Source organism: Rutilus rutilus, assembly GCF_951802725.1.
Source record: "Rutilus rutilus genome assembly, chromosome: 5".
NCBI classification, from domain to species: domain Eukaryota; kingdom Metazoa; phylum Chordata; class Actinopteri; order Cypriniformes; family Leuciscidae; genus Rutilus; species Rutilus rutilus.
Window position 1 is genome coordinate 46,254,394 of NC_140213.1, and position 27,984 is coordinate 46,282,377.

General features: G+C 37.0%; 2 protein-coding genes across 2 annotated transcripts in view; both read left to right on the forward strand.

Annotated features, from left to right (window-relative positions):
* LOC311291141 (uncharacterized protein) overlaps positions 1–27,984 on the forward strand; it is a gene marked incomplete at its 5' end in the record, with an annotated part of 68,939 nt that overhangs the window by 2,570 nt on the left and 38,385 nt on the right. The window contains 7 exons of the mRNA XM_084410014.1: positions 2,564–2,781; positions 8,288–8,312; positions 8,409–8,579; positions 8,966–9,139; positions 9,692–9,862; positions 10,014–10,187; positions 10,284–10,457. Of these exons, the coding sequence (XP_084266140.1) occupies positions 2,564–2,781; positions 8,288–8,312; positions 8,409–8,579; positions 8,966–9,139; positions 9,692–9,862; positions 10,014–10,187; positions 10,284–10,457 (1,107 nt within the window). The remainder of the gene's footprint in view (positions 1–2,563; positions 2,782–8,287; positions 8,313–8,408; positions 8,580–8,965; positions 9,140–9,691; positions 9,863–10,013; positions 10,188–10,283; positions 10,458–27,984) is intronic.
* LOC311290807 (ribonuclease inhibitor-like) lies at positions 10,481–26,277 on the forward strand (the record flags this gene model as incomplete). Its single annotated transcript, XM_084409520.1, has 10 exons — positions 10,481–10,518; positions 13,822–13,959; positions 16,529–16,702; positions 16,850–17,020; positions 20,560–20,733; positions 21,894–22,070; positions 22,184–22,354; positions 22,902–22,996; positions 25,419–25,476; positions 26,100–26,277. 10 exons carry the CDS (start codon positions 10,481–10,483, stop codon positions 26,275–26,277), a joined length of 1,374 nt encoding a protein of 457 aa, XP_084265646.1.

A 27,984-nucleotide genomic window follows, 5' to 3' on the forward strand; every position in this document is an offset into this window, starting at 1 on the left:
GTGGTAAAGTTAGTTTTAGGTTCGATATTTGCCATTTGTTTTCCCTTTCTACTGTACAATAGGCTCGGCAGTCTTGCATAGATATCAATAGCAGGATTCGTTTTAACATTATTTAACCATTGTATATCGACATGAAATATTCATTCAAAATCACCTACGTGTGTTAATGCTTGCATATTTATACCTGAGAATGCTTTGACGCGTTTCCACAGCGCATGATGTCTAAGGGAACATCTACCAATTACACCAACTGTGGTAAACAGCCTATAATTTGTATTATTTAATATTACTTTTAACATTTAAAAACAGATGTCTTCAAATTCCAAAGCTTGTAGAAGGTTCCTATTGGTAATACTGACTTAGGCTACAGCTTTCCTGGTAGCCTTGAGTAAATGAGCTATGAATTATTCATAAAACATATAAATATCAGTTGAGCTTATATTTATTTTCTTCACTGACACAGATGAAAATGAAAAGACTATCAGTCAAAGTTCAGCTTTAGGAGAGGAAGAATAGAGCAGGGTAAGGAGACTGAGAGAAAAAGAAAGATGAAGATGAGGAGAGAGCAGGTATTGACAAATAATCTAATGCCCACTGACATGGTTTTAAAGCTATTTCTTATCCATTTTTTGGCCTTCAAAAGTCTTAAATTGCACATATGTAGGTCAGAGAAATCCACATTTTCTGAGGGGAGCATGCCCCCATGTTCCATATTGTGGTGTTCAGCAATTTTAATATAGTATCGTTATCATATCAGTGTAGATGTAGATCACAGGTGTCAAACTCAGTTCCTGGAGGGCCACAGCCCTACACAGTTTTGTTCCAACCCTGCTTCAACACACACACACCTGCAGTTTTCAAATAAGCCTGAATGACTTGATTAGCTGATCAGGAGTGTTTAATTAGGGTTGAAGCTAAACTCTGCAGGGCTGAGGCCCTCCAGGAACTGAGTTTGACACCAAAACAAAACCATTAAAATATCATGTAAATAAGTTTGGGTCTATCCCTTCCTGTCTTTGTCATCATTGTGCAGCTATATGCATATCTGCCAATGCAGCGCTTCTTTTATTACTCATCAGCACATGTATAGAACTTATATTGACTGTTTCTCCATTACCCTGTGCAACTGTGTAGGGTAAAACATTGCTTTATAATGTTTAGCAACAGCCTTCTTTTCAGCTGTTGCACAACAGCTTTATTGGCATTGGGTGCATAACCTATAAATGATCAGTTTTGTTGAGGAGTGCTCTGCCATTTTCTCTTGTCTTCTGCTTTGTTGGGGGATTAATGAATGTATGTTACATGTGCAGCAGCAGCATGTCTTACATGCTCACAGCAATGTCACAGCAATGACTGAGCTTCTCACCCCATCTCTAAGGGATCGCCCAGCCACCCTGCGGAGAAAGCTCATTTCGTCCGCCTGTATCCGGGATCTTGTCCTTTCGGTCATGACCCACAGCTCATGACCATAGGTGAGAGTAGGAACGTAGATTGACCGGTAAATCGAGAGCTTCGCCTTGCGGCTCAGCTCTTTCTTCACCACGACAGACCGGTATGTCAATCTCCCGTTCCATCCTTCCCTCACTCGTGAACAAGACCCCAAGATACTTGAACTCCTCCACTTGAGGCAGGAACTGTCCATCAACATGAAGTGGGCAAGCCACCTTTTTCCGACTGAGAACCATGGCCTCGGATTTGGAGGGGCTGATTCTCATCCCAGCCGCAAACCGTCCCAGTGCATGCTGAAGGTCCCGGTCTGATGGGGCCAGCATGACAACATCATCCGCAAAGAGCAGAGATGAGATCATGGGGTCCCCAAACCTGACACCCTCCGGCCCCTGGCTGCGCCTAGAAATTCTGTCCATAAAAATTATGAACAGAACCGGCGACAAAGGGCAGCCCTGCCGGAGTCCAACATGCACCGGGAACAAGTCTGACTTACTGCCGGCAATGCGAACTAAGCTCCTGCTCCAGTCGTACAGGGACCGGATAGCCCTTAGCAAAGGGCCCCGGACCCCATACTCCCAGAGCACCCTCCACAGGATGCCGCGAGGGACACAGTCGAATTCCTTCTCCAAGTCCACGAAGCACATGTGGATTGGTTGGGCAAACTCCCATGAAACCTCCAGCACCCTGGAGAGGGTATAGAGCTGGTCCAGTGTTCCACGACCGGGACGAAAACCGCACTGTTCCTCCTGGATCCGAGGTTCGACTATCGGCCGTGTTCTCCTCTCCAGTACCCTGGCATAGACTTTCCCAGGAAGGCTGAGAAGTGTGATCCCCCTATAGTTGGAGCACACCCTCCGGTCCCCCTTCTTAAAAAGAGGGACCACTACCCTGGTCTGCCAGTCCAAAGGCACTGTCCCCGACCGCCACGCGATGTTGCAGAGGCGTGTCAGCCAAGACAGCCCCACAACATCCAGAGACTTGAGGTACTCGTGGCGGATCTCATCCACCCCCGGTGCCTTGCCACCGAGGAGATTCTTGACTACCTCGGTGACTTGAGCTTGGGTGATGGACGAGTCCACCTCTGAACCCTCAGCCTCTGCTTCCTCAATGGAAGATGTGACGGTGGGATTGAGGAGATCCTGGAAGTATTCCTTCCACCGTCTGATGACATCCCCAGTCGAGGTCAACAGCTGCCCACCTCCACTGAAAACAGCATTGGTAGGGCACTGCTTCCCCCTCCTGAGGCGCCGAACGGTTTTCCAGAATCTCTTCGAGGCCGACCGGTAGTCCGATCCACTTTGCACCGGCCCCTTACGGTCCCTCCTGAGGGTGGTGAGCCCACAGGAGGGCGGCCCCAAGTCGCTCTTTCATGCTGAGCCCGGCCGGACCCTGTGGGGGAGGCCCAGCCACCAGGCGCTCACATACGAGCCCCATCCCCGGGCCTGGCTCCAGGGTGGGGCCCCGGCTGCGCCATGCCGGGCGACGTCACGGTCCTTGGATTTTCTTTCATCATAAGGGGTTTTTGAACCTCTCTTAGTCTGACCCGTCACCTAGGACCTGTTTGCCTTGGGAAACCCTACCAGGGGCATATAGCCCCAGACAACATAGCCCCTAGGGTCCTTAGGGTACTAAAACCCCTCCACCACGGTAAGGAGGGGCATTCATTCAATTCACAGCAATATATAAAACTTTTTTTGAGTTTAAAGTGTTATTTATTGCTGCCTTTTGAAATTATAGAAAGTTGATCTCTGCTCTGTAAACATCCATATCAATATTAGGGGAATAATCTGAACTGTTTTTGTAATCAACTATCATTAACTTTTATTATTATGTATTCATTTTAATACAATTTTTTATAATTAATCTAATTTTACATGTGGGATGTGGCCTGAGAAAATCATGTCTATTATATTTTGGTTTGTTTGTTTGAAGTTTTAGTAAAAATGATAGAAAGAGATTGAGAACATCTCTCATGTTGCCCTCCACCCCCGCAACGCGATTGATTTGAACCCATTAGCCGCTTTCCGACCGGAGGAACCTTTTCACAGTTCCTAGAACTATTGGCTAAAGTACGCGGATGTCGGCGTGTTCGCCCCGCAGGAACTAGGAACGATTTTAGTTCTAGGAACTCCATTTGGAGGAACTAATTTAGGTCCTACTTCAGAGTAGGGTCTAAACCAGCACTACAGGAACTACCCTTGACGTTAGTGTACGCTGATGACCGAACGCACGCAAAACACCAGCACCCGCCATTTTTAAAACAGCTATAATGTAAACATACAGATTATAGCCTATGTATTTACTCCAGAAACTAACTATACAAACATGGAAAACAGTGATAGATGGGTCTCTAAACCTTTATGCTGAAGAGAAAATCCAACGCAACTTTGAGGGGACCAACCCAAACATGATTATGTTTATCTGCCCAGCTAGCAACACTGGACATCAACCACACGGAATCGGCTAATAATCTTTTTTTCATATACTGTCTACTTTCTATAACAGTTCTATCTAATAACATATTAAACAGTACTGTTAGACAGATCGCTAACTAATAAACACAGAGAATGCGAGCATCGTTTGCTCTGGCATTCTCAGCGCTGCCAAAATAAAGGTCTGTTGCGCCGTCAAAATAAAAGTCACCGTGCTTGCGTCACTCCCTTACCCCTCCTACCAGTTCCTATGGCCACTTGGCCAGTGCGAACGCAAACAGCAAAACCGAGTTTGGGGGAGAGTAGTTCATAGAACTGTTTGGAAGTGGACAGTTCCTATAACTAAGTTGCTGTAACTACTTGGCCGGAAAGCCGCTATTGACACATACGATCAAAAAATTTTCAATGAGTCACTGATAAATTCAAATGTGCTTTCGCGCGTTGGTTAGCACTGAGCCAGAGACAGACGTGCTCATGCTTTTCATATATCGCTACTATTCAGTGTTTTCAAACACATAATGTTTATTTGAGGTTTCAGATATTTAAATAGACATTTAAATTAAGTACTATAGGCCTATATAAAAAAGACATTTATAGTTTTTACACTGTCTAGTTATGACACTGAAATTCGAGCATGTCATTTGCGTCATTACGTCACATCTGTACACATAAAGAAGAGTCTCGGCTAGTAGGCTATGAGTGTGAGGATGTTGGAGGTGGAGATTTATAGCCTTTTCTCACAGCACTTGATATAATTAAACTTATCAATTTGATGGCGGATCCAGAAAGGTTCAAATGACAATCACCAGTGACAACTGGAGATTTACCCATTGTAAAACGCGAAAGACTTCGGAGAAAAAGAGAGACTGCAACCGGGCCATGCGAAAACAATGATAAATATCGGAAGGGCATTAAATGTAGTCATGCAATGCGGGTGTTATTAAGATTAACAATTTGAGAACAAAGTATAACTTGCACGGTTTGACGTGATATGATAATCGTTAAATCTAACTAATCGGCACGATTTACTGCAATGCTTTTTTCCCCTTAGTTGGTCAGAACAAAAGTGGATGTTGCTTGTTCAGATGACATTTCCCGGTGAAAATTCTTATGTTGGTCATACTCCAAAAAGTAAAATCTGTGATTGCGAATGCCAGTATCCACACCAGCGGCGACTGACAGCCGCACATTCTCCTCAAAACATTGGATTCATCTGCGCTGTGCCGTGCCGAGGCACAACCACGTAAAGCTGATAATTCCGCAAATAACTCCAATTGCAGATTTCAAACAGAGATGGTGACAAAGAGGAAAAACTGCGGACTTCAGCTTTAACTTTTTTTGCACATAGCACTGGTGCTACAGAGGTTGAAAGTTTTGTTGCACAGGTATGGAGCTTATAATATGACAAAATGATTTGAATTTGAATTGTGTAAATTTGAATATGACATTCAAATTTACACAATTCAAATTAAAATTATTTTGTCATATTCAAATTTACACAATTCAAATTCAAATTATTTTATGACAAAATGATTTGAATTTGAATTGTGTAAATTTGAATTATTTGCAAGTGTAAAAATAGTTCTGAATTAGATTTTTTTTAGACGAATATTGAACATTTGAAATTTAACAAATTGAAATGTTTTTATGACTGAATTTTATAGACATGCATTTTCAAACAGCTAGTTTTTTTTGTTCTGAATTCTTATACTGCAAATATTCAGTTTAAAAAAATACAGATTCAAGTTTTCAAGATGAAGAAATTCGGAACTTCAAATTCAGTTTTCTAAAATTCAATGTGTTTTTTAAATCAAGTGATCAAAGTGCTCGTTGCCGCTGCGATCAGTGGACAGTGTTTTCTCGTGTGGCTCGCGCACACGGCGCACTGTCTTCACTCGGACGCGCGCTTCAATCCGTTGCGGATACTCTCTATTCGTTCTGGTGAAATCACAATACATAATGCACACAAACGTGCCCCTGCTTGATATACAACCACTGATGAACATAATCGGTTTTGATGAAAAAAAAAAAAAACGAAATTATACGAAATTTCGAATTATACGAAAAAAAAAAAAAAAAACCTATGCGAGAGCGGATTAGAACCCAGAACCTCTGGCACGGTTGGCGAAAATTCTACCACTGGACCTATTTATGCCTGATAACATATATCAGGTTACATCTCATTAAACGACAAATTAAACCCCATGTAGCCTACTATTTAAATCGTTTGAAGGTCATCGTAATGTTATTGTACATATATCTGATTTAGCATTTTATTAGCAACCGCTTTATCCGTGCAACTGCTGCAGCGAACTATTATTACTAGAATATTAGAAATCTAATACTCAAGCTGTTTTCTCATTTTTCTACTCATAAAAAACGACTGAACGAAAGATACACGGATTATCTTGAACCACCACCGCGGTTGCGGCAGAAAACTACTGCAGTGCAGCCAAAATGCTCTGTTTGACTTATCTGAGATCATTTATTCTTCCCTGTGGATGACCTGTGACCTACTTTCTGTAAGATCTGAATTGTTGAGATTGAATTTTTGAGACTGAATTTTAGAAAACTGAATTTGAAGTTCCAAATTTCTTTATCTTGAAAACTTGAATCTGTATTTTTTTTAACTGAATATTTGCAGAATTCAGAACAAAAAAACTAGCTGTTTGAAAATACATGTCTATAAAATTCAGCCATAAAAACATTTCAATTTGTTAAATTTCAAATGTTCAATATTCGTTTAAAAAAAAACTAATTCAGAACTATTTTTACACTTGCAAATAATTCAAATTTACACAATTCAAATTCAAATCATTTTGTCATATTCAAATTTACACAATTCAAATTCAAATTATTTTGTCAAATGTACACAATTCAAATTCAAATAATTTTGTAGTATTATAAGCTCCATGCACAGGCCACACAATTGTAGCACAAGTCTAAAACATCCTTTACCATCTATGAAACCAAACACAAGCAGTGACTTAAACAGGCATCGGACTGACAAAGGACATTATGTTCTATACAATGCACACAAAATACAAACCTTAACAAGAAAGGTTTTTAGACCAACATTTTCTAAATTTGCCAAAAATGTTCTTTCTTATGTTGACCTTGTACAGTAAGTTATTTTGAAGAATGTGGGAAACCAAACAGTTGCTGGTCCCCAGTGAGTTCAGTAGTAGGGAGGAAAATACTATGGAAGCCAGTGGGGTCCAACAAAAAACAAACTACTTGATTGCTTTTTCATCCTGAAGCTCGACACCCAGTCATTCTCTTACCATTGCTGATGTCGCTCTCTCTCTTTCTTATTGAGGTTTTGGTTTTAAAGGTAGCTGATGATAAATAAAATGCAGCACATTTCTGTTGCTTTTAGGAATGTGAACTCCACTGAATTTCCAAGAGGCACAAGAATTAATTTCCAGGACACATTTTGTGAATGGAACATGAAAGCTCTTTAGATAACAATCTGATTGCTTGAGACGCATGAATAGATTGAGTGTAAATTTCATCCATCTGTAGAATAATTAGTTTTTCTACATGCAGAAAATGCATATTTTCGGTTTCTCTAGATACCCAACTAATAAAAACCAAATTTAAACAAAATCATAATTTTACAATTAATTTGTTCCTACATTTATGATAAAATTTTGGAGTCTTTCTGACCAATAATTAATTATAATTAATTAATCAATTCACACATTAATAAAGTCAGAAGTGGCTTAGCTGTGCATCTGATAAAGTATTCAGCTCTATTGTGATCTCTCATATTTTATGTAGACTTTCAGACTGCCATATCACAGAAGAAGGTTATAAAGCTCTGGCTTCAGCTCTGAGATCAAACCCTTCACACCTGATAGAGCTGGATCTCAGAGGAAATGATCCTGGACAATCAGGAGTGAAGGAGCTCGATGATTTACTACAGGATCAGAAGTGTCAACTCAAGGCACTGAGGTGAGTGTTATTAAAATAACAAAGTGTAATTTTAGCTGTAAAATAATTAATCTGTTATAGTCCCGTCCTCCCATCTCTCCCACTTTACTTCCTGTCCATTCTATACTGTCCTATCTTTACAAAAAAATGTAACTGTCAAAAAGACATTAATGAAAGCTTTGAAGTGTCTAAAGCCCTTTCACAACATTGTGAGCATAAATCACTATATAGCAGGTAATGTTAGCGTACTTCTCCTTTGTCCAGGTTGTTACAAAGTCCTGATGCAGATGAAGCCTGTAAATATCTGACTGAAATTCTTTGCAATAAAAACCCGTTACTCCTGAGAGAGCTGAATCTGAGTGATCGTGAACTAGGAGACACACGAGTGAATCAGATCGCTGCTCTACTGCAGGATAAACACTGTAAACTCAACACACTGGAGTGAGTATTGTGTTCATATGTTATTGTAGATGTTAAGTATGTTATTGAAATCAGGTGACCAAAACAATGTAATTCTCAGTGATCATTTAATGTGGGAATCAGGTACTTTGTGTTCTTTGTAAATTCTCCCTCTTCTGTTCATCATTTTAGGCTGCGTAAGTGTGGTCTAACAGAGGAAAGCTGTTCAGCTCTCGCTACAGTCCTGAGATCAAACTCCAGTCTGAAAGAGCTTGACATCAGCAACAATAATCTGCAGGATTCAGGAGTGAAGAAACTCCAGAACGGATTAGGAAATACAAACTGCACACTGGAGAGACTCAGGTGAGTTCACTAAACCAATTTTTTTTATTTTAAAGCTGCACTATGTAACTTTTTTGTGTTCAAAATTTATATAATGACCAAGTATAACATGAATCCTTTTTCCAAACCATATTTTAGACCGGTCGGGTCACAACCACTGCAGAGTAGAACAGTACTGTACCTGCATGAATCACCATAGACATAAAAAGAGAGAAGTAGCTTCAGCTACAATGTTCTTCTGCTAGATACATGCAGTTTTGTTTATTAACCCCTGAAGTTCCAAAAGTTTACATAGTGCCGTTTTAATAATAACATTTCTCTTTACTCTTTGTCCAGAGTTAAATTAATACTCCAGTAAACAAGTTTCTATCAGATGATGAAATACGTTTTTCTCTCCTCTTCTGTAGACTTTCAGACTGCAGTATCACAGAAGAAGGTTATAAAGCTCTGGCTTCAGCTCTGAGATCAAACCCTTCACACCTGATAGAGCTGGATCTCAGAGGAAATGATCCTGGACAATCAGGAGTGAAGGAGCTCGATGATTTACTACAGGATCAGTCCTTTTCACTGACAACACTGAGGTGAGACATGATGAAATAATAAATAAATAAAAAAATATTTATACAGGATATGCAGGCTATTTTTACAGAAACATTATTTTACTAATTCAGTCTAATGCATAGGGCTTGGCAATATTTTTCCCATAGCATTCAATATTGATATCTATTTAGTTCATAGTATTAATGTGGAAGGAAATGTTCCACAATGTTTGTTAGACCATCAAAAAATGTAAATATAGTTTGCTTTATTTACTAGCAAACTCCACAAAGTAAGCTACCTTTATTTTTTCTAATTTCACTACTTCACACAGAGACAAGCAGAACATGCGGACTTTTTAGCATCATACATCTGATTGTATAGATTACTTTAAAAATTAATTAAAAGTTTATTAACATCATAGATTTATTATTTCCAATAAATATTGATATTGATCTATCACTCAGCTCCACTGATGTATCAAAGTAAATTTAAGATAAACCACGTCACACTGTTTCTCATCTAAGTCATATGCTTTTTTCCCTCATGTTTAGTCCAGAACTGAATTAATTCCTGCTTCATCTTCCCTTCTGCAGGTTTTTGAGTCCTACTGCAGATGAGGCCTGTGAGTATGTGAGAGGAATTGTGGGTAAAAACCCGTTACTCCAGAGAGAACTGAATCTGAGTGAACGTAAACTAGGAGACACAGGAGTGAATCAGATCACTGCTCTACTGCAGGATAAACACTGTAAACTCAACACACTGATGTGAGTTGGATCATTATAACAGCTTTTAATACTTGTGAATTTGCTGCTGGGTTTGTTTTATGTATCTTTTACCAGACAGTGCTGACTTAATAATCATTGGATGCTTTTGTAATGTCATCATCCTCAAGTAAATATTTGTGTGTTTATATAGTCTGAATAACAGCGAAATCACAGATGAAGATTGTCGTGTTCTGACTGAAGCTTTAAATTCAAACCCGTCAAATCTGACAGAGCTGAATCTGAGTGGGACTGAACTGAGAGACTCTGGAATAAAGATCTTCTCGACTCTGTTTGAGAATGAACAGTGTAGACTGAAAAAGCTGATGCAAGTATTTTAGTCAATGTGTTAAAGGCCAAGTCCTGCAAGACAACTGTATTATTTATCTTTATCATTATGAAAACTTTATTTTCTCTTCTACAGGTTTAAATGCATCAGTATTACAGCAGAAGGTTGTGCTGCTCTGACTTCAGCGTTTAATTCAAACCCTTCAAAACTGATAGAGCTGGATCTGAGTGGAAATAAACTAGAAAACTCTGGAGTAAAAGAAATCTCTACTCTACTGGGAAATTCACAGTGTACACTGCAGATACTCAGGTTTGAATTTGATTAATCTAAACATGAATCAGTATGATAGCCAAAACTGGCCTGTGAACAGGTCCGAAATTACACTCTAGACACCAAGTAAGGGGTTATGTACTTAATCTTACCTAAACAATGATTTTTAATAATATTACCACAGGCCTACAATTAGTACTGAAGTCCTCTGGTTTCATTTTACATTAAAGGCACTCTATAACTAGGGTTCAAGATGATAGCAGTTGGGTTATAAATAAACGAGAGATCACGGTGGTGGGATACAGCTACAGTTTGTCTATGGGCAGGTGGGTCAGAGCCCCACCAAAATATTATTTTGAAGCATAGACCAAGTTTATAGATATATAAACTGAATCAATAATTAATTGTAAATGTGTTTGGGGGTGGTAGTGGCTCAGTGGTTCATGGTTGTCTACAAACCGAAAGGTTTACCTGACCAAGTGTCGAGGTGTCCATGAGCAAGACACCTAACCCCAGCTGCTCCCGACGAGCTGGATGGCGCCTTGCATGGCTGACACTGCTGTCGGTGTATGAGTGAGTGAGTGAATGGGTGAATGTAAGGCTATGTAAAGCGCGTTGGTGGCCATAGGTCTGTGAAAGCGCTATATAAATGCAGTCCATTTACCATTCACCATTCTGCAACAAGTATTTTTTGGGACTTTCTCCACAGTTTTAAGTTGTAAAGTAAGCAGGATATATTAAAATTTAGGAAATGGCTCCGGCAGACATGTATAATGTGTGATACTAAGTGGGGCAGCCAGTCTCTGAGCCCTCCCCAGCTCTACAGCACCTCACAATTTTCCAATGTAAATTTGTGGTGAAAAATGTAACTGCAGCAAGCTCTAATTGAGATTAATTGAGACAATTGAGAATTATCTGTGAATCATACCTTGGAATGTCACAATTTACTAATCAGAGTGAAGTATTCCAGAGAAGTCGTGTAATAAATGCAGGTAAATAAGGCTCAAACAGTCAGTCTAGTAATTATTAATATGCATGTCATAAAGAACCTTTGTTAGTTAGTAATGTCACTTACATTAGTAAAAATGTCACTTGTATTCATTTCTCTTATTGACAAAACTTTTGGAGTGCTGGGAACTATAAATATCCTAAGCGTATAATCCTATCGTATTGTGTCGAGGTGAAATAGCAAGCTCAGAAACCGGAGTAAGACCATAGTTGTTTTCCAATAAAACATCTTGGGATGCAGCGCCACAAGTCTTCTGACCAATCAGAATCAAGATAAGATATCATCTTATTTTCCATAGACAGCTTTTCGCGGTTTCTCTCTCTCTCTCTCTCTCACACACACACACACACACACACACACACACACACACACACACACACACTCACACACACACACACACACACACACACACACACACACACACACTCACACACTCACACACACACACACACACACACACATATATATATATAACGCATAACTATATATATATATAACTTTTTTTACATAAAATGTATTTATTTGCAACAGTTATGTTAATGTTAAAATCGCTTTGGGTGTAAAGTAGTACATATAAAAAGCTCGCTCGCTCATGCCATACAGGCACGTCTGCCTCATAATACAACATTAAAAAGCTATCTTTGTAAATAAACGGGTCGTCCTCGCCTGGGAATTCAAAGGGGAATCGGATATCCTTGTTAAGACGTGGTATTTGGAAGTGGCTCAGATCGGATGCGAAAAAATTGGATCTCGAGCGGATTTTTGTAAACACAGCCTTGGATTGTAAAAATAGGACCCTAAAGCTGCAGTCCGTAACTTTTTTTGGTTAAAAATGATCCAAAATCAAGCTTCTGATGTTCGTCTTTGCATCATTACATCTGTATACATAAAGAAGGAGTCCCGGATAGTAAGCTATAGTGGATGCAGCAGGTGGTGGAATCGTTTGTAGCCTCTTCTTACTGCAGCTGAATGCAATTAAACTTGTAATTTTGATGCTGGTTTGTGATCCAGCAAGTACAAAACGACAATCATCGCTGACAACTGGTGCGTTGATAGACAACCCACACATACACCTCAAAACATTAGATTCTTCCGCACAATAACTGCAATTTCAGGGTTCAAACTGAGATTACGACAAAGAGGTAAAACTTACGGACTGCAGCTTTAAAATATTAAATATAATTTATTGAACAATAACAGCCATTATAAACTTTGTATTTAATATGAATTATTAAATAAGTTGTGTTTTGGATAGCTAAATATAAATATATAATATAAGTTTATACTGTATAAATATAAGTACAAAGAAGTCATTAGATTGCAATATAATTACTTTGTAATAAGTTGCTATGAAATGTTTAACAATTTACAAATGAAATGCTTTGTTTTCTACTGTTATGACATCTTTTAATAAGAATTGTAAAAGAAGTTTATGTCCTATTTGCTCTTCTGTGCACTGAAAGTTCAAAGGCTTAATTTTCCATTATTGTTAGAGTGCACCAGAACGTGTAATTTACATGTTTAAATCACAAAAAAATTCCCAGACGCCCCACAGTGATTACATTCATAAACCTGTCACCTTTTTCACCTTCTGTGAGTTTGCAGGTCTTTTATTGAAGGAGTAATTATTACAATTTTAAGACAGTTTTATTTGTCTCTTTTTGTCTTCTTCTAGACTTTCAGACTGCAGTATCACAGAAGAAGGTTATAAAGCTCTGGCTTCAGCTCTGAGATCAAACCCTTCACACCTGATAGAGCTGGATCTCACAGGAAATGATCCTGGACAATCAGGAGTGAAGGAGCTCGATGATTTACTACAGGATCCGTCCTGTTCACTGAAAACACTGAGGTGAGACGTGATCAAATAGTACAAAATAAATTATATGCAGGAAATTTATTATATAAACATTATTTCACTAATACAAAATGAACCATTTCACACACATATTCTTATGTTATTTTTCCTTAGATCAAGTTTTAGAATTTATTTGAATTCTTCATCTTCCCTTCTGCAGGTTTTTGAGTCATGGGACAGATGAAGCCTGTCAGTATGTGAGAGGAATTGTGGGTAAAAACCCGTTACTCCTGAGAGAACTGAATCTGAGTGAACGTGAACTAGGAGACACACGAGTGATTCAGATCGCTGCTCTACTGCAGGATAAACACTGTAAACTCAACACACTGATGTAAGTATTTTACATTGTTTTATACTTTACAAAATAAAATGTATATTACATTTTAAAGTCTAATAAAAGACTGTCATTGCTCTTTAAACATTTTGAGGATTGAGATTAGCTGATCTATCATATAAATGTATCCTTCTGTTACTGTATTGTGAATTGTGGCTGAAATAAACTGAAGAATGTTTCGTGTCTTTGTTTTGTCTCTCTTCAGGCTGAATAATAACAGTATTACAGCAGAAGGTTGTGCTGCTCTGACTTCAGCGTTTAATTCAAACCCTTCAAACCTGATAGAGCTGGATCTGAGGGAGAATAAACTAGGAAACTCTGGAATTGAGAAGATCTGTGTTCTGTTGGAAAATACACAATGCAGATTGACGAAACTGAAGTGTGTATTAACATGTTTATGTACATTTATTAAGGTTTATTTAATTAGATGAACTGAAAAAAAGTTTTACTACTTTTTAAATTTACATTATGACTAAGGCTGTTTAAACATTTCTTTTTGTGTTTAGTGAAGAAAATAAATTATAATTGAGGACAAAATCCAAAAATTATGGAATTTAATTTTTTGGTGAACTATTAATTTAATAAGATTAAGTTATTAAAGTTATTTAATTTAATAAGGTTTTGGTTAATGCATATATTGTACTTATATCTAAGGGAGATTTTGCCAAAATTAAAATAAAAACATCATATTGACATACGTTTTTGGCACACTCTACGGCAATAATTTATTCATAATTTGTCTAATTTGTTAGAAGCATTCATAAATCTCATTAGTGACACGATAATCTGTGTCTCCAAAAAGAATAACAACAACTGTTCTTTTGTTTTTTTTTTCTGTTTTTCTCTAGACTTTCAGACTGCAGTATCACAGAAGAAGGTTATAAAGCTCTGGCTTCAGCTCTGAGATCAAACCCTTCACACCTGATAGAGCTGGATCTCACAGGAAATGATCCTGGACAATCAGGAGTGAAGGAGCTCAGTGATTTACTACAGGATCCGTACTGTTCACTGAAAACACTGAGGTGAGACGTGATCAAATAGTACAAAATATATTATATGCAATCAATTTATTTATATAAACATTATTCCACTAGTACAAAATGAACCATTTCACATACATATTCATATGTTATATCCTGGACAATCAGGAGTGAATGAGTTCTGTGATTTAATAAAGGATGAACAATGTAAATTAAAAACCAGATGATTAAAACCTTGAAATATTTAATAAAATTGTACTTTTAAAATAACCTGAAACCATGCTGCAACAAAACAATAATCAGTTGATTTTCATGTCTTGTATTGATCCATTGTTTATTAATCACATCACATAATATGGAGGATTAAATTTAGCAAGATCATGAATTTGTTTTCATAAGAAATAAACTTCTGGTATAAACAGAACATTAACAGCACTATCAGTTACTACACTTCTGCTGCGTTGATGAAAACGGTGCAGATTTTATATTTCTTGTAACAGTAAAACTTGCATATTGTCAATAAATTAAGCTATTTATTTCCACAATAGCAATAAACATTAAAACATCACATAATATCCAGTAAACATTACAATTTTGTAGTGATTGCTGCTTATCTCCAATTTTAGAATTTCTAGTTCATTTATCACACACCAAAAAAATTATTATATTTAATAATATCAAGTTCTCTTTCATCAACACAAACTGAAAAAAAATATTTGACATATATGGACAATTATTTACTGAAGAAAATATTCTATACAAGTTCATATTTGGTTGTCACACACAAAACTATTTGCAGCCTTATGTAAGCGTTAGTTTATGGTTATAAAGTTAAACTTAAAATGAATGCTTTACAAACAAATTCCAAACTCTAGGAACAACCAAAAACCAACTGGAACATCACTCTAGAGTTGGTAATTTGAATTTTTAGAAATTCTCATTCTGATTCTGCTTATCGATTACGATTTTTATCAGTTCCTAGTTTTGTTTCCACTAAGGTAAAAAATTAAAAATGTCACATTTGGGTTGTAGGAAGAACAGGATGATGAAGATCAGGTTCAAAAAGGCTTTAATAATCCATATGAGCAAACAATCCAAAAGGCAGGCGAGCAAACACAACTTAACGTTAATGTGACCAGACTAATTAGAACTGAAAACACAGGAACTTAAATACTTAAATAATAAGGTGATCAACTACGACACATTTGAACATGATGGCAAATCATATTAGTTACCGGAAAGCGGGAAAACTGAACAAAGGAAAACAGGAACTGAAGAATGCAAATTAAAAGTCCATAAAAAACTAAACTTAACACACATAACAGAATAACTGTTACAATATCATTCACAGTCTTTTTACCGAAATGTTCCGTTGCAGCTGAATACCATGAACAAAAATCTAAAAGCTAAAGAACTTATACAAGGAACTTTTGCCTATGGTTTTAACAAAAATACCACAGCAAAAACAGCTATTCTAACTAATATGAATTTCAAGCATTATTAAATACAATAAATACTCAGCTATTAAATAAGAACAAATAAACATATAAGCAATAACACAAATAAATACAACTAAAAGATACAAATGTTTAAGATTTTCAGATGTACAGAAACTGAAATCAAATGTAAGATATGCATTACAAATTCAGTTACAAAAGTACTTCAGTCAGCTTGAATGGTTTAAAATCACTTTAAAATCCACAGAAAGGAATTGATTAGAAGTTTAAATTCTTACAATTATCCGATTCCTAACCTGACCTGGAATTGATTTTCCCACATCACACTCATACAGTAACTATGAAACAATTGGGAATGATCTATATTTTTTTCTATATTTGATTTATAACTCCACTCATAAGCAGGATGGAGGCAGCAAAAGTTATAAAATTATAACAAATTATCTCATCTAAAATTCTCTTCTACTTCCTGTAGGTTTTTGAAAAGTGTTGCTGCACAGGAAGCGTGTGAGTGTCTCACTAAAGTTCTGGGTAAAAGTCCATTATTACTGACAGAACTGGATCTGAGTGAAGATAAATTCGGAGATCTGGATGGAGAGAAGATCTCTGCTCTTTTGATGGACTCTCATAGCAAAGTGGAGAAAATCAAGTGAGTCAACATGATTTATACATTATACCTTCTCTGTTAATTGATTGTAAATGACTGTCAGTCATGTGTCAGCAGATATGAAGAGCTGTTGGTATGGTGTGTGGTGAATATGTGCGGAACAATAAATAATGCTGTTTCTGTGTTCAGGCTGAATAATTGTGATCTGACAGAGAAAAGCTGTTCAGTTCTAGCTACTGTTCTCTCCTCTAAAACCATCCTGAAAGAGCTGAACCTGAACAACAGCCGTCTGCTGAACTCAGGAGTCAAAGAGATCTGTGAGGGACTGAAGAATCCTGTGTGTGAGCTGAAGATACTTGAGTGAGTATATTTCACTATAAACTGCTGTTCATTCAGACTGACGTGAATTTTTTTTATTTTATGGAGAGGTGTCATTTTTCCATTGCACTATAGTGAAAACTGACCAACCAATAAGATTCACACTTTGTCAAAATGCCCACAGCTGTTGCCGTTATATATAACACACTGCCTTGGTGGCTGTTTGAAAACATGTAAATACTCTTTTGTCACAGCCTAGGTGGAGTTTTTCTATGGGGCCCCATACTTGACATGCGGAAAAAATAAATAAATGTTGTACTAATTGTTTAAAAAATGTGCTTCCAAATAAGAGATAAGGTATGTTTCAAGTTCATTTGTTAATTTAAGCTTCAAAATATGTGGAAGCCTTAATTGATGCAGAACTTAGAGGCTGTAATGTGTGGCTGTGTAATTAGCATGCCTGTCTTTAATACAATTATCCACAGAATAAAGATGAGAATCACAGGGGAAACACATCCACTCAAACAAGACAAGACTGGACAAAGAACTGAACCAAACAGGGAGTATTAATACACAGAAGAACTGAAGGGCTGTTTACATGACAAACTTTTCAACTGAAACCGAGAAACTTTGTATGCATTTTGGCTGTTCATTTACACAACAATGGTGTTTTGAAGGCCTGAAAAATGCAAACTTTTATCAACTGGTTTCAAATTGCTAGGTTTTGAAAACGATGCTCCATGTAAACAACAAAAACACAAATTTGTGAAAATGGTTGTCAGGTATGTGGAGATAAATAGGACCCGATGGCGTAAAGCAGGTACAGTTCTCTTTTAATAGAAACAAGGCAGGCCGAATAGGCAGACAGAAACCAAGTCTCTTCTTAATATCATGTCCAACAGAAAAAATACGAGAGACAATATAACAGCAGGTCTCTACTTAAATCTCAGATAGAAAACAGCGCTGATCTGCAACGTCTGGTCAGGTTGGTGTAAGCGGGGAATACTGGCGAGACCACGAACCCGCAGCAACTCTCCTCAGCAGGGATAATTGGTTGAGCACAAAGAGAGAACAAAATAACAGGAGGTAGATGCCACAACGTGAAACACTCGACAGGACAGGGCAAGACTGGGGTCAGGACCTCTGTAGACAGAGATAGCGATCAGTAACATACAGTACGTGACACTCAGCAATAATCCGACAGAGGAGAAGAGAAAAAGGGGACTAGAAATAGAAAGACTAATGATAGAAAGATGGGAAATGGGTGAGGAGAGGAGAGGGAGATGAGGTGACGAGATACAGCTGGAGAGAATGAGCGCGTGTAGTAATGAATGAGTGCGTGTCGTAATGAATGGGCGCGTGTAGTAATGGGTGTGTGTGCGTAGACAGGTGTGGGCGGAAGGGAGTGTGTGTGTAAGTGTAAGTGCGTGTAAGAGGGAAAGGGAAAAACCAGAAGGAGGAAAAAGAGAGAGAGAGAGCCAGGATCATGATAATGGTGCCATGCACCATTATTATTATTATTATTATTATTATTATTATTATTATACAGCCTTTTTAGTTGTTTTCACAGATTCGTGAGAACGGGGATCGCTTTGACGCAACCTTGTCGTCTGTTTTTAGTGTCGTCTGTTTTTAGTGTCGTCTGTTCTTGTCGTCTGTTTTTAGTAGGGTGTTTTACATCGTTGCCATGTAAACATACCCTAAGTAGATAATAAATTAGACAACAGGTGAAACAGTGTCTTAAACACTGACAAGCATCTTATCTCAGAAATGACAGCCACATCAGCAGCAGAAGGACAGTGTTGTGCAAGCAGAAATGTTGACCCAAAAAGAAGGGCACAATATGAGAGAAAAAAATATATATATATAAAATTGAAGCCAATGCCTCCCTTCAAACCGGTTACAGTCTTCAATCACGTCATACTCTTCTCAACATTGTCACATTCATATTTTTGGAAAAAATAGGGAAGACTATTAAAAATGAAAGCATTTCTTGCTGATTACCACCTACAATTGTGGTTTTAGTTAAACATCTAAATTGATTTTTTTTTTTTTTTACACAAATGGAGACCACAGTTATTTTTTTTACTTACATTTACATTTACATTTATTCATTTAGCTGACGCTTTTATCCAAAGCGACTTACAATTGCTATATATGTCAGAGGTCGCACGCCTCTGGAGCAACTAGGGGTTAAGTGTCTTGCTCAGGGACACATTGGTGTCTCACAGTGGATTCGAACCCGGGTCTCTCACACCAAAGGCATGTGTCTTATCCATTGCGCCACACCACTTTAGTCCAAATAAAAATGTGAAAATTATTATATACAGTAGCTTTTCTTGCTTTTCTATTTTTTGCACCAGTTTATCAGGAAGTGACAGTTTTGTTATCCTAGAGACTCACTGGATGGAAACGCTGCTCTATTCGCAAATGTTTTATGTGATATTGCAGTTTTGCACATAAGTTTAATTCACAACTTTGGATGGAAACATGGCTAATAACACACTTCACTCTGCAGTGCTAAAACCATAGACTGTAAAAAAAAAAAAAAAAAAAGCTAAAACTGGCAGTGCAAATACTTACTTCCTGGCAACCTGCCAAAATAAATCTGGCTGAGTTTTAGGTTTGAAAATATTGAAAATTCATATAAAAAAAGAAAAACTTTAAATATTAGTATAAATATTATACTATACAAAATATTAGTATAAAATATCATTTTTACTTAATACGAACTTATTTTAAAATATAATAGTATAATCACACTATTTATTATTTTGTTTATTATTTTATTAAAAAAAGTGCAATAATACTATAAGTAATTGTTTTATTTTTTTTATAGTTTTATTTAATGGGTCACACTATGTGCAGTGTGAGCACCAGACCGAATCTCCAGGTGCTCTCATGAGAACCAGACTGAAAAACGTATGTGCACTCCTGTTTATAAAGCACATATTAATGCGTTATTCTGCATAACCATATTCTACATCCCTTAATCACACATATCTAAACTTAACAATTACATAGCTAATTATTAATAAGCAGTAATTAGGGGTTTATTGAGGCAAAGTTGTAGTGAATAGTGAGAACTGGATCCTAAACTAAAGTGTGACCATTTTTCCTATTGTACCGAACTCGTATCCAACCGTGACCCCACAAAACCGAGGTACTAACCGAACCGTTACTTCTGTGTACTGTTACACCCCTAAAAATGTGTTATTTTAGTTTGGGGTTGGGCTCTTTTTTTTTTTTTTAGGAACATTTGTCTTTGCGTGAGCAGGCCTTTATAATAACTTTACAGCATCATCTGTATCCCTAAGTAAATGCAATATTAATGAAAACTAATTAAAACTAATGTATAGGCTAACTATAATAACCTAAATTTAAGATCAAATTTAGAACAAACTCACCCAAATGCAACAATAACAGATTCCTGGTGATCATTAAATAATTAATCTTGCACATTAATAGCAGAATAAAACTGTGGCATATCTAATTCAGTTAAGATGTAGTGTGATTTAGTCATATTTATTGATATTACAGTGCAATGTTAATTAAAATTTGTGTTTATGTATTTTCTGTAGACTTTCAGACTGCAGTATCAGTGAAGAAGGTTATAAAGCTCTGGCTTCAGCTCTGAGATCAAACCCTTCACACCTGATAGAGCTGGATCTCAGAGGAAATGATCCTGGACAATCAGGAGTGAAGGAGCTCGATGATTTACTACAGGATCAGAAGTGTTCACTGAAAACACTGAGGTGAGTGCTATTAAAATATTAACATTCAATAGTCCTAGCATTTTAGGCGGACGAGAATTTTACTGTCAAAAAAGAATTATAAAAGTTTTAAAATGACTGAAGTCTTTTTCACAACATTGTGAGCATATATCTCTATAGCAGGTTAGTTAGGGATGTGCACTTCGACTAATTTGACAGTCATTTAAATGGAAGATTTTTAACCGACTCGACTAGTCTAAAGTAAAGACTTGTGTGTACATATGATCCAAATAATAAATCAAACAGTCGAATCCCATAATTAATGCTGCTAAAAAGGTCATAAATATGCAGTACACTTGCCTTGCGTTATGACTTTTCAGAAGCCTTCTCCCATAACAAAACTGAGTGGGAACATGTCTGTTGCTGTCGTCTCAGAGATAAGATATTTTTTTCAGAGTTGAAGTGAATGACGCGATGGGCATTTGATTGCTTTGGCTATCACACCTGTGTGCATGTGTTGAATATGTTTACGTATGGCTCCAGTGGAATTATGCCAGTTTGACGTGTCACAGCTTTCATAAAACTTTTTTTCCCCCATACAACTTTTTTTTTTATAAAAAATTCTCCTGCGCCTTGCTTGTCTTTCGAGCCGTCATTTCTGAGCTCGCCGCGACTGACAGGAAGTAAACGCATGGGAGATCTGAGGTAAAATTAAAAGAGTACATCTTAAGGTATTATTTTCCCCAGTGTTTTATTATAATGTGTTATTTAAAATGCCTTCAAATATAAATGTAACAAAGTTCAGGGCTCAGGCAAGAAGGGGGAACCGGCGAACTGTAAATGTAAGTTTTATTGACAAAGTAAATAAAACGAAAGTAAACGTCAGGTGCATCATGGCCGACTGCTGCACATACATAAACAACACGCAACTTAAATGTCCCAGCCCTGGTCCTCTCTCGTCCTCCACTATCGTTACTCCTTTATCCTTGCAGAGCTCCTGGGACGCGAGCTCAGTTTTCACTGCTCACCACAGAAACATTAAAACGACAGTAATTTGAACGATAAAATCTTGTGTATTTTCTTTTTCTTTGTGTAATCGACTATTGTTTTCAGTGTCGACTAGTAGCAGCTGTACCGTTTAGTCGAATAGTCTTGCACATCATTGGTAGCAGGTAATGTCAGCGTACTTCTCCTTTGTCCAGGTTGTTACAGAGTCCTGATGCAGATGAAGCCTGTAAATATCTGACTAAAATTCTTCGCAATAAAAACCCGTTACTCCTGAGAGAACTGAATCTGAGTGGACATGAACTAGGAAACACAGGAGTGAATCAGATCGCTGCTCTACTGCAGGATAAACACTGTAAACTCAAAACACTGATGTGAGTATTGTGTTCATATGTTATTGTAGATTTAAAGACATTTGGTGACAAAAACATGTTGTCGTGAAGTACTTTGTGTTTGTAATTTCTCCCTCTTCTGTTCATCATTTTAGGCTGAGTAAGTGTGGTCTAACAGAGGAAAGCTGTTCAGCTCTCGCTACAGTCCTGAGATCAAACTCCAGTCTGAAAGAGCTTGACATCAGCAACAATAATCTGCAGGATTCAGGAGTGAAGAAACTCCAGAACGGATTAGAAAATACAAACTGCACACTGGAGAAACTCAGGTGAGTTCAATGAACCATTATTTTATTTTACTAATCACATTTTTAATTTTCAAATTTAAAATATTACTGTTGTAATACTGTAAAAGAAAATCCAATAAATAAAGTGAATTTGACCGGTTTTCATGTAAACAATTTTTTGTGTATTTTTTTTTTTTGAGTGGTAATAAATGTCTTTTCTGTAGACTTTCAGACTGCAGTATCACAGAAGAAGGTTATAAAGCTCTGGCTTCAGCTCTGAGATCAAACCCTTCACGCCTGATAGAGCTGGATCTCAGAGGAAATGATCCTGGACAATCAGGAGTGAAGGAGCTCAGTGATTTACTACAGGATCAGAAGTGTTCACTGAAAACACTGAGGTGAGACGTGATGAAATAATATAACATGAATTATATGCGGGTGAATTATTCATAGAAACATTATTTCACTAACTTTTATGCAACAACAAATTGTGCAGGTTATTATATAAAAATTATTTCAAGGTAAATGAAACAAACTGATTACACTAAGTTTAGTTGATTTTAAACCTGTTTCATCTTCCCTTCTGCAGGTTTTTGAGTCATGATGCAGATAAAGCCTGTCAGTATGTGAGAGGAATTGTGGGTAAAAACCCGTTACTCCTGAGAGAACTGAATCTGAGTGGACGTAAACTAAGAGACACACGAGTGAATCAGATCGCTGCTCTACTGCAGGATAAACACTGTAAACTCAACAGACTGATGTGAGTAATTTACACAAGTTTCTAAGTTATACTTTGCATTGAAGTATCCCACATTATATTAAGTGTCATCAGCAAATATGTACTGAAATTTAAATTCATCATTTGATACAGTGCTCTTATTGCAGGAGTGGAGCTTGGCCACCCCGCTCACAATTGATGTTTCTGTCTCATTTTTCTTGACAAGAATATTGTTTATTTAGAAGTAGATCTGTCTCTACTGGTCTAAGACTTAGTTCCTAGAGGGCCACAGCTCTGCACAGTTTTGCTCCAACCCTAATCAAACATCTTTCCTTCCTGCACCTGGATTGTCTCTTAAGTCCAATAGACTGGCTAATGTCGGCAGGAGAAGAAAAGTAGATATCGGTGCTAGAGCAGACATCTTGGAGCTTGCTTGGACTTTTGTTGGTTATAGTCTTGAGGGTACTGTGGATTTTTAAATAAAGTTACTATAAAGTTAAAAAATACTATAAAGTTGTATAGTATTTTGCCACGTCGTCTTAGGTAAATGGTAACATTTCTTAAAGAGGTTGTTCCACATTATTAAGCAGTCCTCATGCAATATGCAGAGGAAGAACGATGTTTCTGAAGATGAAAAGCTTGAAATAATGCATTGTCTTACAAAAGGCATGAAAACTGTATTTTGGTGAAAACTAAATAGAGATTGTCAAAAGATTTGTGAATTAGTGAGCACAGAAGAACTCGGTCAGACAAAGGCTTATTAAGGAAAGTTTCTGTAAAACAAATTAATTGTATTAAAAGGCCAGCTATAATAAAAAAAAATCCACTGTTGAGCAGCAAACAGGTGTTTGAAGAAAGATGTCTGCTCTAGCACCAATATCTGCTTTTCTTCTCCTGCCGACATTAGCCAGTCTAAAGGACTTCAGAGACAATCCAGGTGCAGGAAGGAAAGATGTTTGATTAGGGTTGGAGCAAAACTGTGCAGAGCTGTGGCCCTCTAGGAACTGAGTTTTAGACCAGTAGAGACAGATCTACTTCTATATAAACAATATTCTTATCAAGAAAAATGAGACCGAAGCATCAATTGTGAGCGGGGTGGCCAAGCTCCACTCCTGCAATGAGAGCACTGTATCAAATGATGAATTTAAATGGAGTCTACTCACCCTGCAGGCTGGCAGTTGTGCATAAACCTGCATTTATGCCACTTATAACTTACAAATGACAATAATACAAGAAGAAGCAATTAAGGGTACATTTACACGACAACGATATGCTTACAATGGAGAAGTTTTTCCTTTGAGTTTTCGTGTACAGACAACACCACTGTCAAAATGATCCCCATATTTTGCTATTTGACTGTTCATTTACACGACAACGGCGTTTTGGGTGCCTGAAAACGGGAAGTTTTGAAAACGGTCTCCATGTAATCTCCAATCTGTAAAGACGATGACGTCACGCACATGTGCATTATATGTTTAGTCTATACAGTGTTTCATCGCCATTTAGTGGCCTGACAGCGAAATACAGTGTTTTCAGTCAGTTTTGCGGATCTGTGTGCAAGAAGATCGTTTTGATAAAACTCAAAGGGAAAAATTTTCAGCATATCGTTTTAAGCATATTGGTGTAAGCGTACCCTAAGACTGTCATTGCTGTTCATTAAAAAAGGTTTGGAATTAAAAATAAACTGAAGAATGATTTCCTGTCTTTGTTTTCTCTCTCTTCAGGCTGAATAATAACAGTATTACAGCAGAAGGTTGTGCTGCTCTGACTTCAGCGTTTAATTCAAACCCTTCAAACCTGATAGAGCTGGATCTGAGTGAGAATAAACTCGGAAACTCTGGAATAAAGAAGATCTGTCCTCTGTTGGAAAATACACAATGCATATTGGAGAAAATTAAGTGTGTATTTTCATTTATCTACATTTCTGCGTGATAATGTACTTTTCTGTTTGTGTAAATGTCCATTTAATTGAAATTACCATTTTTGTACATTGCTATGTTTCTATGAAATTGAAATATTCAAATTAGGCAGATGTTATATTAAGACATCTGTTGCTTATCTGTGGGTCAGATTTTTGCTAATATTAAAATAAAAATATTGGTAAATTTTCACACCAAATTTTCAAATTGCCAAGAATTAAGCAATGCTTTTTATAATAATAATTATAATTAATAGTGGTTTTTTTTTTATGATTTAAATAAAGTCATCTCACTTTATACACGTGTTTTGCTTGTGTAGTGTAGATCATTAAGTGCTTAACAGCTTCTTTCATACACAGACTTTCAGACTGCAGTATCACAGAAGAAGGTTATAAAGCTCTGGCTTCAGCTCTGAGATCTTCACACCTGATAGAGCTGGATCTCACAGGAAATGATCCTGGACAATCAGGAGTGAAGGAGCTCAGTGATTTACTACAGGATGAACGCTGTACATTAAAGACCATCAGGTGATAAACGAGACAATTATCATAACTATGATTTTAACCAGATATTACACAACACTATACATTAATACTACACTGGACTAGAGGTGTAAAATATATCAGTGGCCGAGATATTATTGGCTGATCACTGGGACAATAGAATTTCCACTATTATTTCCATTAATAAGTAATTTTGTTATATTTGTGTTCAGCATATCATTTCTGATAATGATTCAGTGTATTTGTCTGGCAGTGTCATGTGTGTTTGGACAAATTATCATATATCACATTATCATTTTCTGTTAGTATTAGTTTTGGGCATGTTTTAGTTTTGATCAGCTACTGTAATTATAGATATTCTGTTTTATGTGTAAAGAAGTAATAAGTGAAAATGAAACTACATTTCTGTATTTTCTCTCACTGGTGTTTGCTTATACATGAAAATGGCATATTGTTTGTTTGCGTTCTGTCTGTATGTTTATGTATATTTTATGGTTATTACATGCTGTAAATTTCATTTTGGTTTAATTCATTGATACAAATGCTTGTAGTAAATCATTCTACTCTGTTTAGAGACTCATTCAGGATGAAGCTGCAAAAGGCATAACATTGGAATATTATCTGATTTGTAATTCTACTTCCTGTAGGTTTTTGAAAAGTGCTGCTGCACAGGAAGCGTGTGAGTATCTCACTAAAGTTCTGGGTAAAAGTCCATTATTACTGACAGAACTGGATCTGAGTGAAGATAAATTAGGAGATCTGGATGGAGAGAAGCTCTCTGCTCTTTTGATGGACTCTCATAGCAAAGTGGAGAAAATCAAGTGAGTCAACATAATTTATACATTATAACTTCTCTGTTAATTGATTATAAAAGACTGTTAGTCACTTGTGTGAGCAGATATGAAGAGCTGTTGATCTGATGTGTGTTGAATATGTACTGAATAATAAATTATGGTGTTTCTGTGTTCAGGCTGAATAAGTGTGAGCTGACAGAGAAAATCTGTTCAGTTCTAGCTACTGTTCTCTCCTCTAAAACCATCCTGAAAGAGCTGAGCCTGAACAACAGCCGTCTGCTGGACTCTGGAGTCAAAGAGATCTGTAAGGGTCTGAAGAAGCCTGTGTGTGAGCTGAAGATACTCAAGTGAGTACATTTCACCATCAGCTTTCAACACCACAACACTTGCTTATCAGTTGTATATAATTGATTCCACTCACCTTAGAATAGAATAGTTTTTTAATTTAGTTTTGTAGTAATAAAATAGGAACAAATAAATAGCAAACAGTGGCACAATACAATAGAATGAAAAGACAAATTAAACAAACACAGCTTTGTTTTTCAGGTGCTAATGCTTACAACTAAAGTTACAAAAGTTATTGAGTCAAGAGCAGTGAGGGGTTTTCTCTTTGTCTTTTGTTCTTTGATTAAAATGATAGCAGCAGGTTTATTAGGCTACTGTCACTTAAGACTGAATACTAATCCAATATACTGTTACACAACATGCCTTCTTATCTCAACTATTTACAGTTCAAAACTGACTGTATTTACAGCAGTGTTCATTTTAGTTCTAGTGTTCATTCTAAGTTTTCATGTTTTCTAGACTCTCAGACTGCAGTATCACAGAAGAAGGTTATAAAGCTCTGGCTTCAGCTCTGAGATCAAACCCTTCACACCTGATAGAGCTGGATCTCACTGGAAATGATCCTGGACAATCAGGAGTGAAGGAGCTCGATGATTTACTACAGGATCAGAAGTGTCAACTCAAGACACTGAGGTGAGTGTTTTCTACAAATTAAGATTTTATCTGAAAGTGAATTAAACCATCAAACTATATTTCTGCACTTACTTGCATCAATATTCTTTTACCACATCTGTGCCGTGTACAGTTGTGAAATATCAATGTACTGTCTTTGTTTCTAGGATATTACAAAGTCCTTCTGCAGATGAAGCCTGTCAGTATTTGAGAGACATTTTGGGTAAAAATCCGTTATTCCAGAGTGAGCTGAATCTGAGTGAACATGAACTAGGAGACACACGAGTGAATCAGATCGCTGCTCTACTGCAGGATAAACTCTGTAAAATCAACACACTGGAGTGAGTATTGTGTTCACTTGTTATTGTACATTTTAAAGTGTCTTAAAGAAATCAGGTGACCAAAACACTGTAATGCAGGGGTGTCAAACATACGGCCTACAGGTTTGTCTAATCCGGCCAGCGGAATGATTTGAACAATGATAAAAATAGAGATGCACTGCTCCACTGACCATAAATCTGAACTTTTTTTATTTATTTTTATTTTGTCCGATCTCTATTCCGGACCTGCAAAAAACAGCTTGTGTAAAACATCCACAATTTGTATACGTTAACACAGGCAGACGCTGAATACAGACGGATAGAAATTGTAGTTTGTATGGTTAATATTAATGTAATTGTCAGCACACTAAGGTTTAAAAAGTAATTCTGCCCATCTGGCCCTTAACCTAAAATTTGTTTGAAACCCTTCTTTAAGGGCTTTTGCACCCGGGTAGTTATAG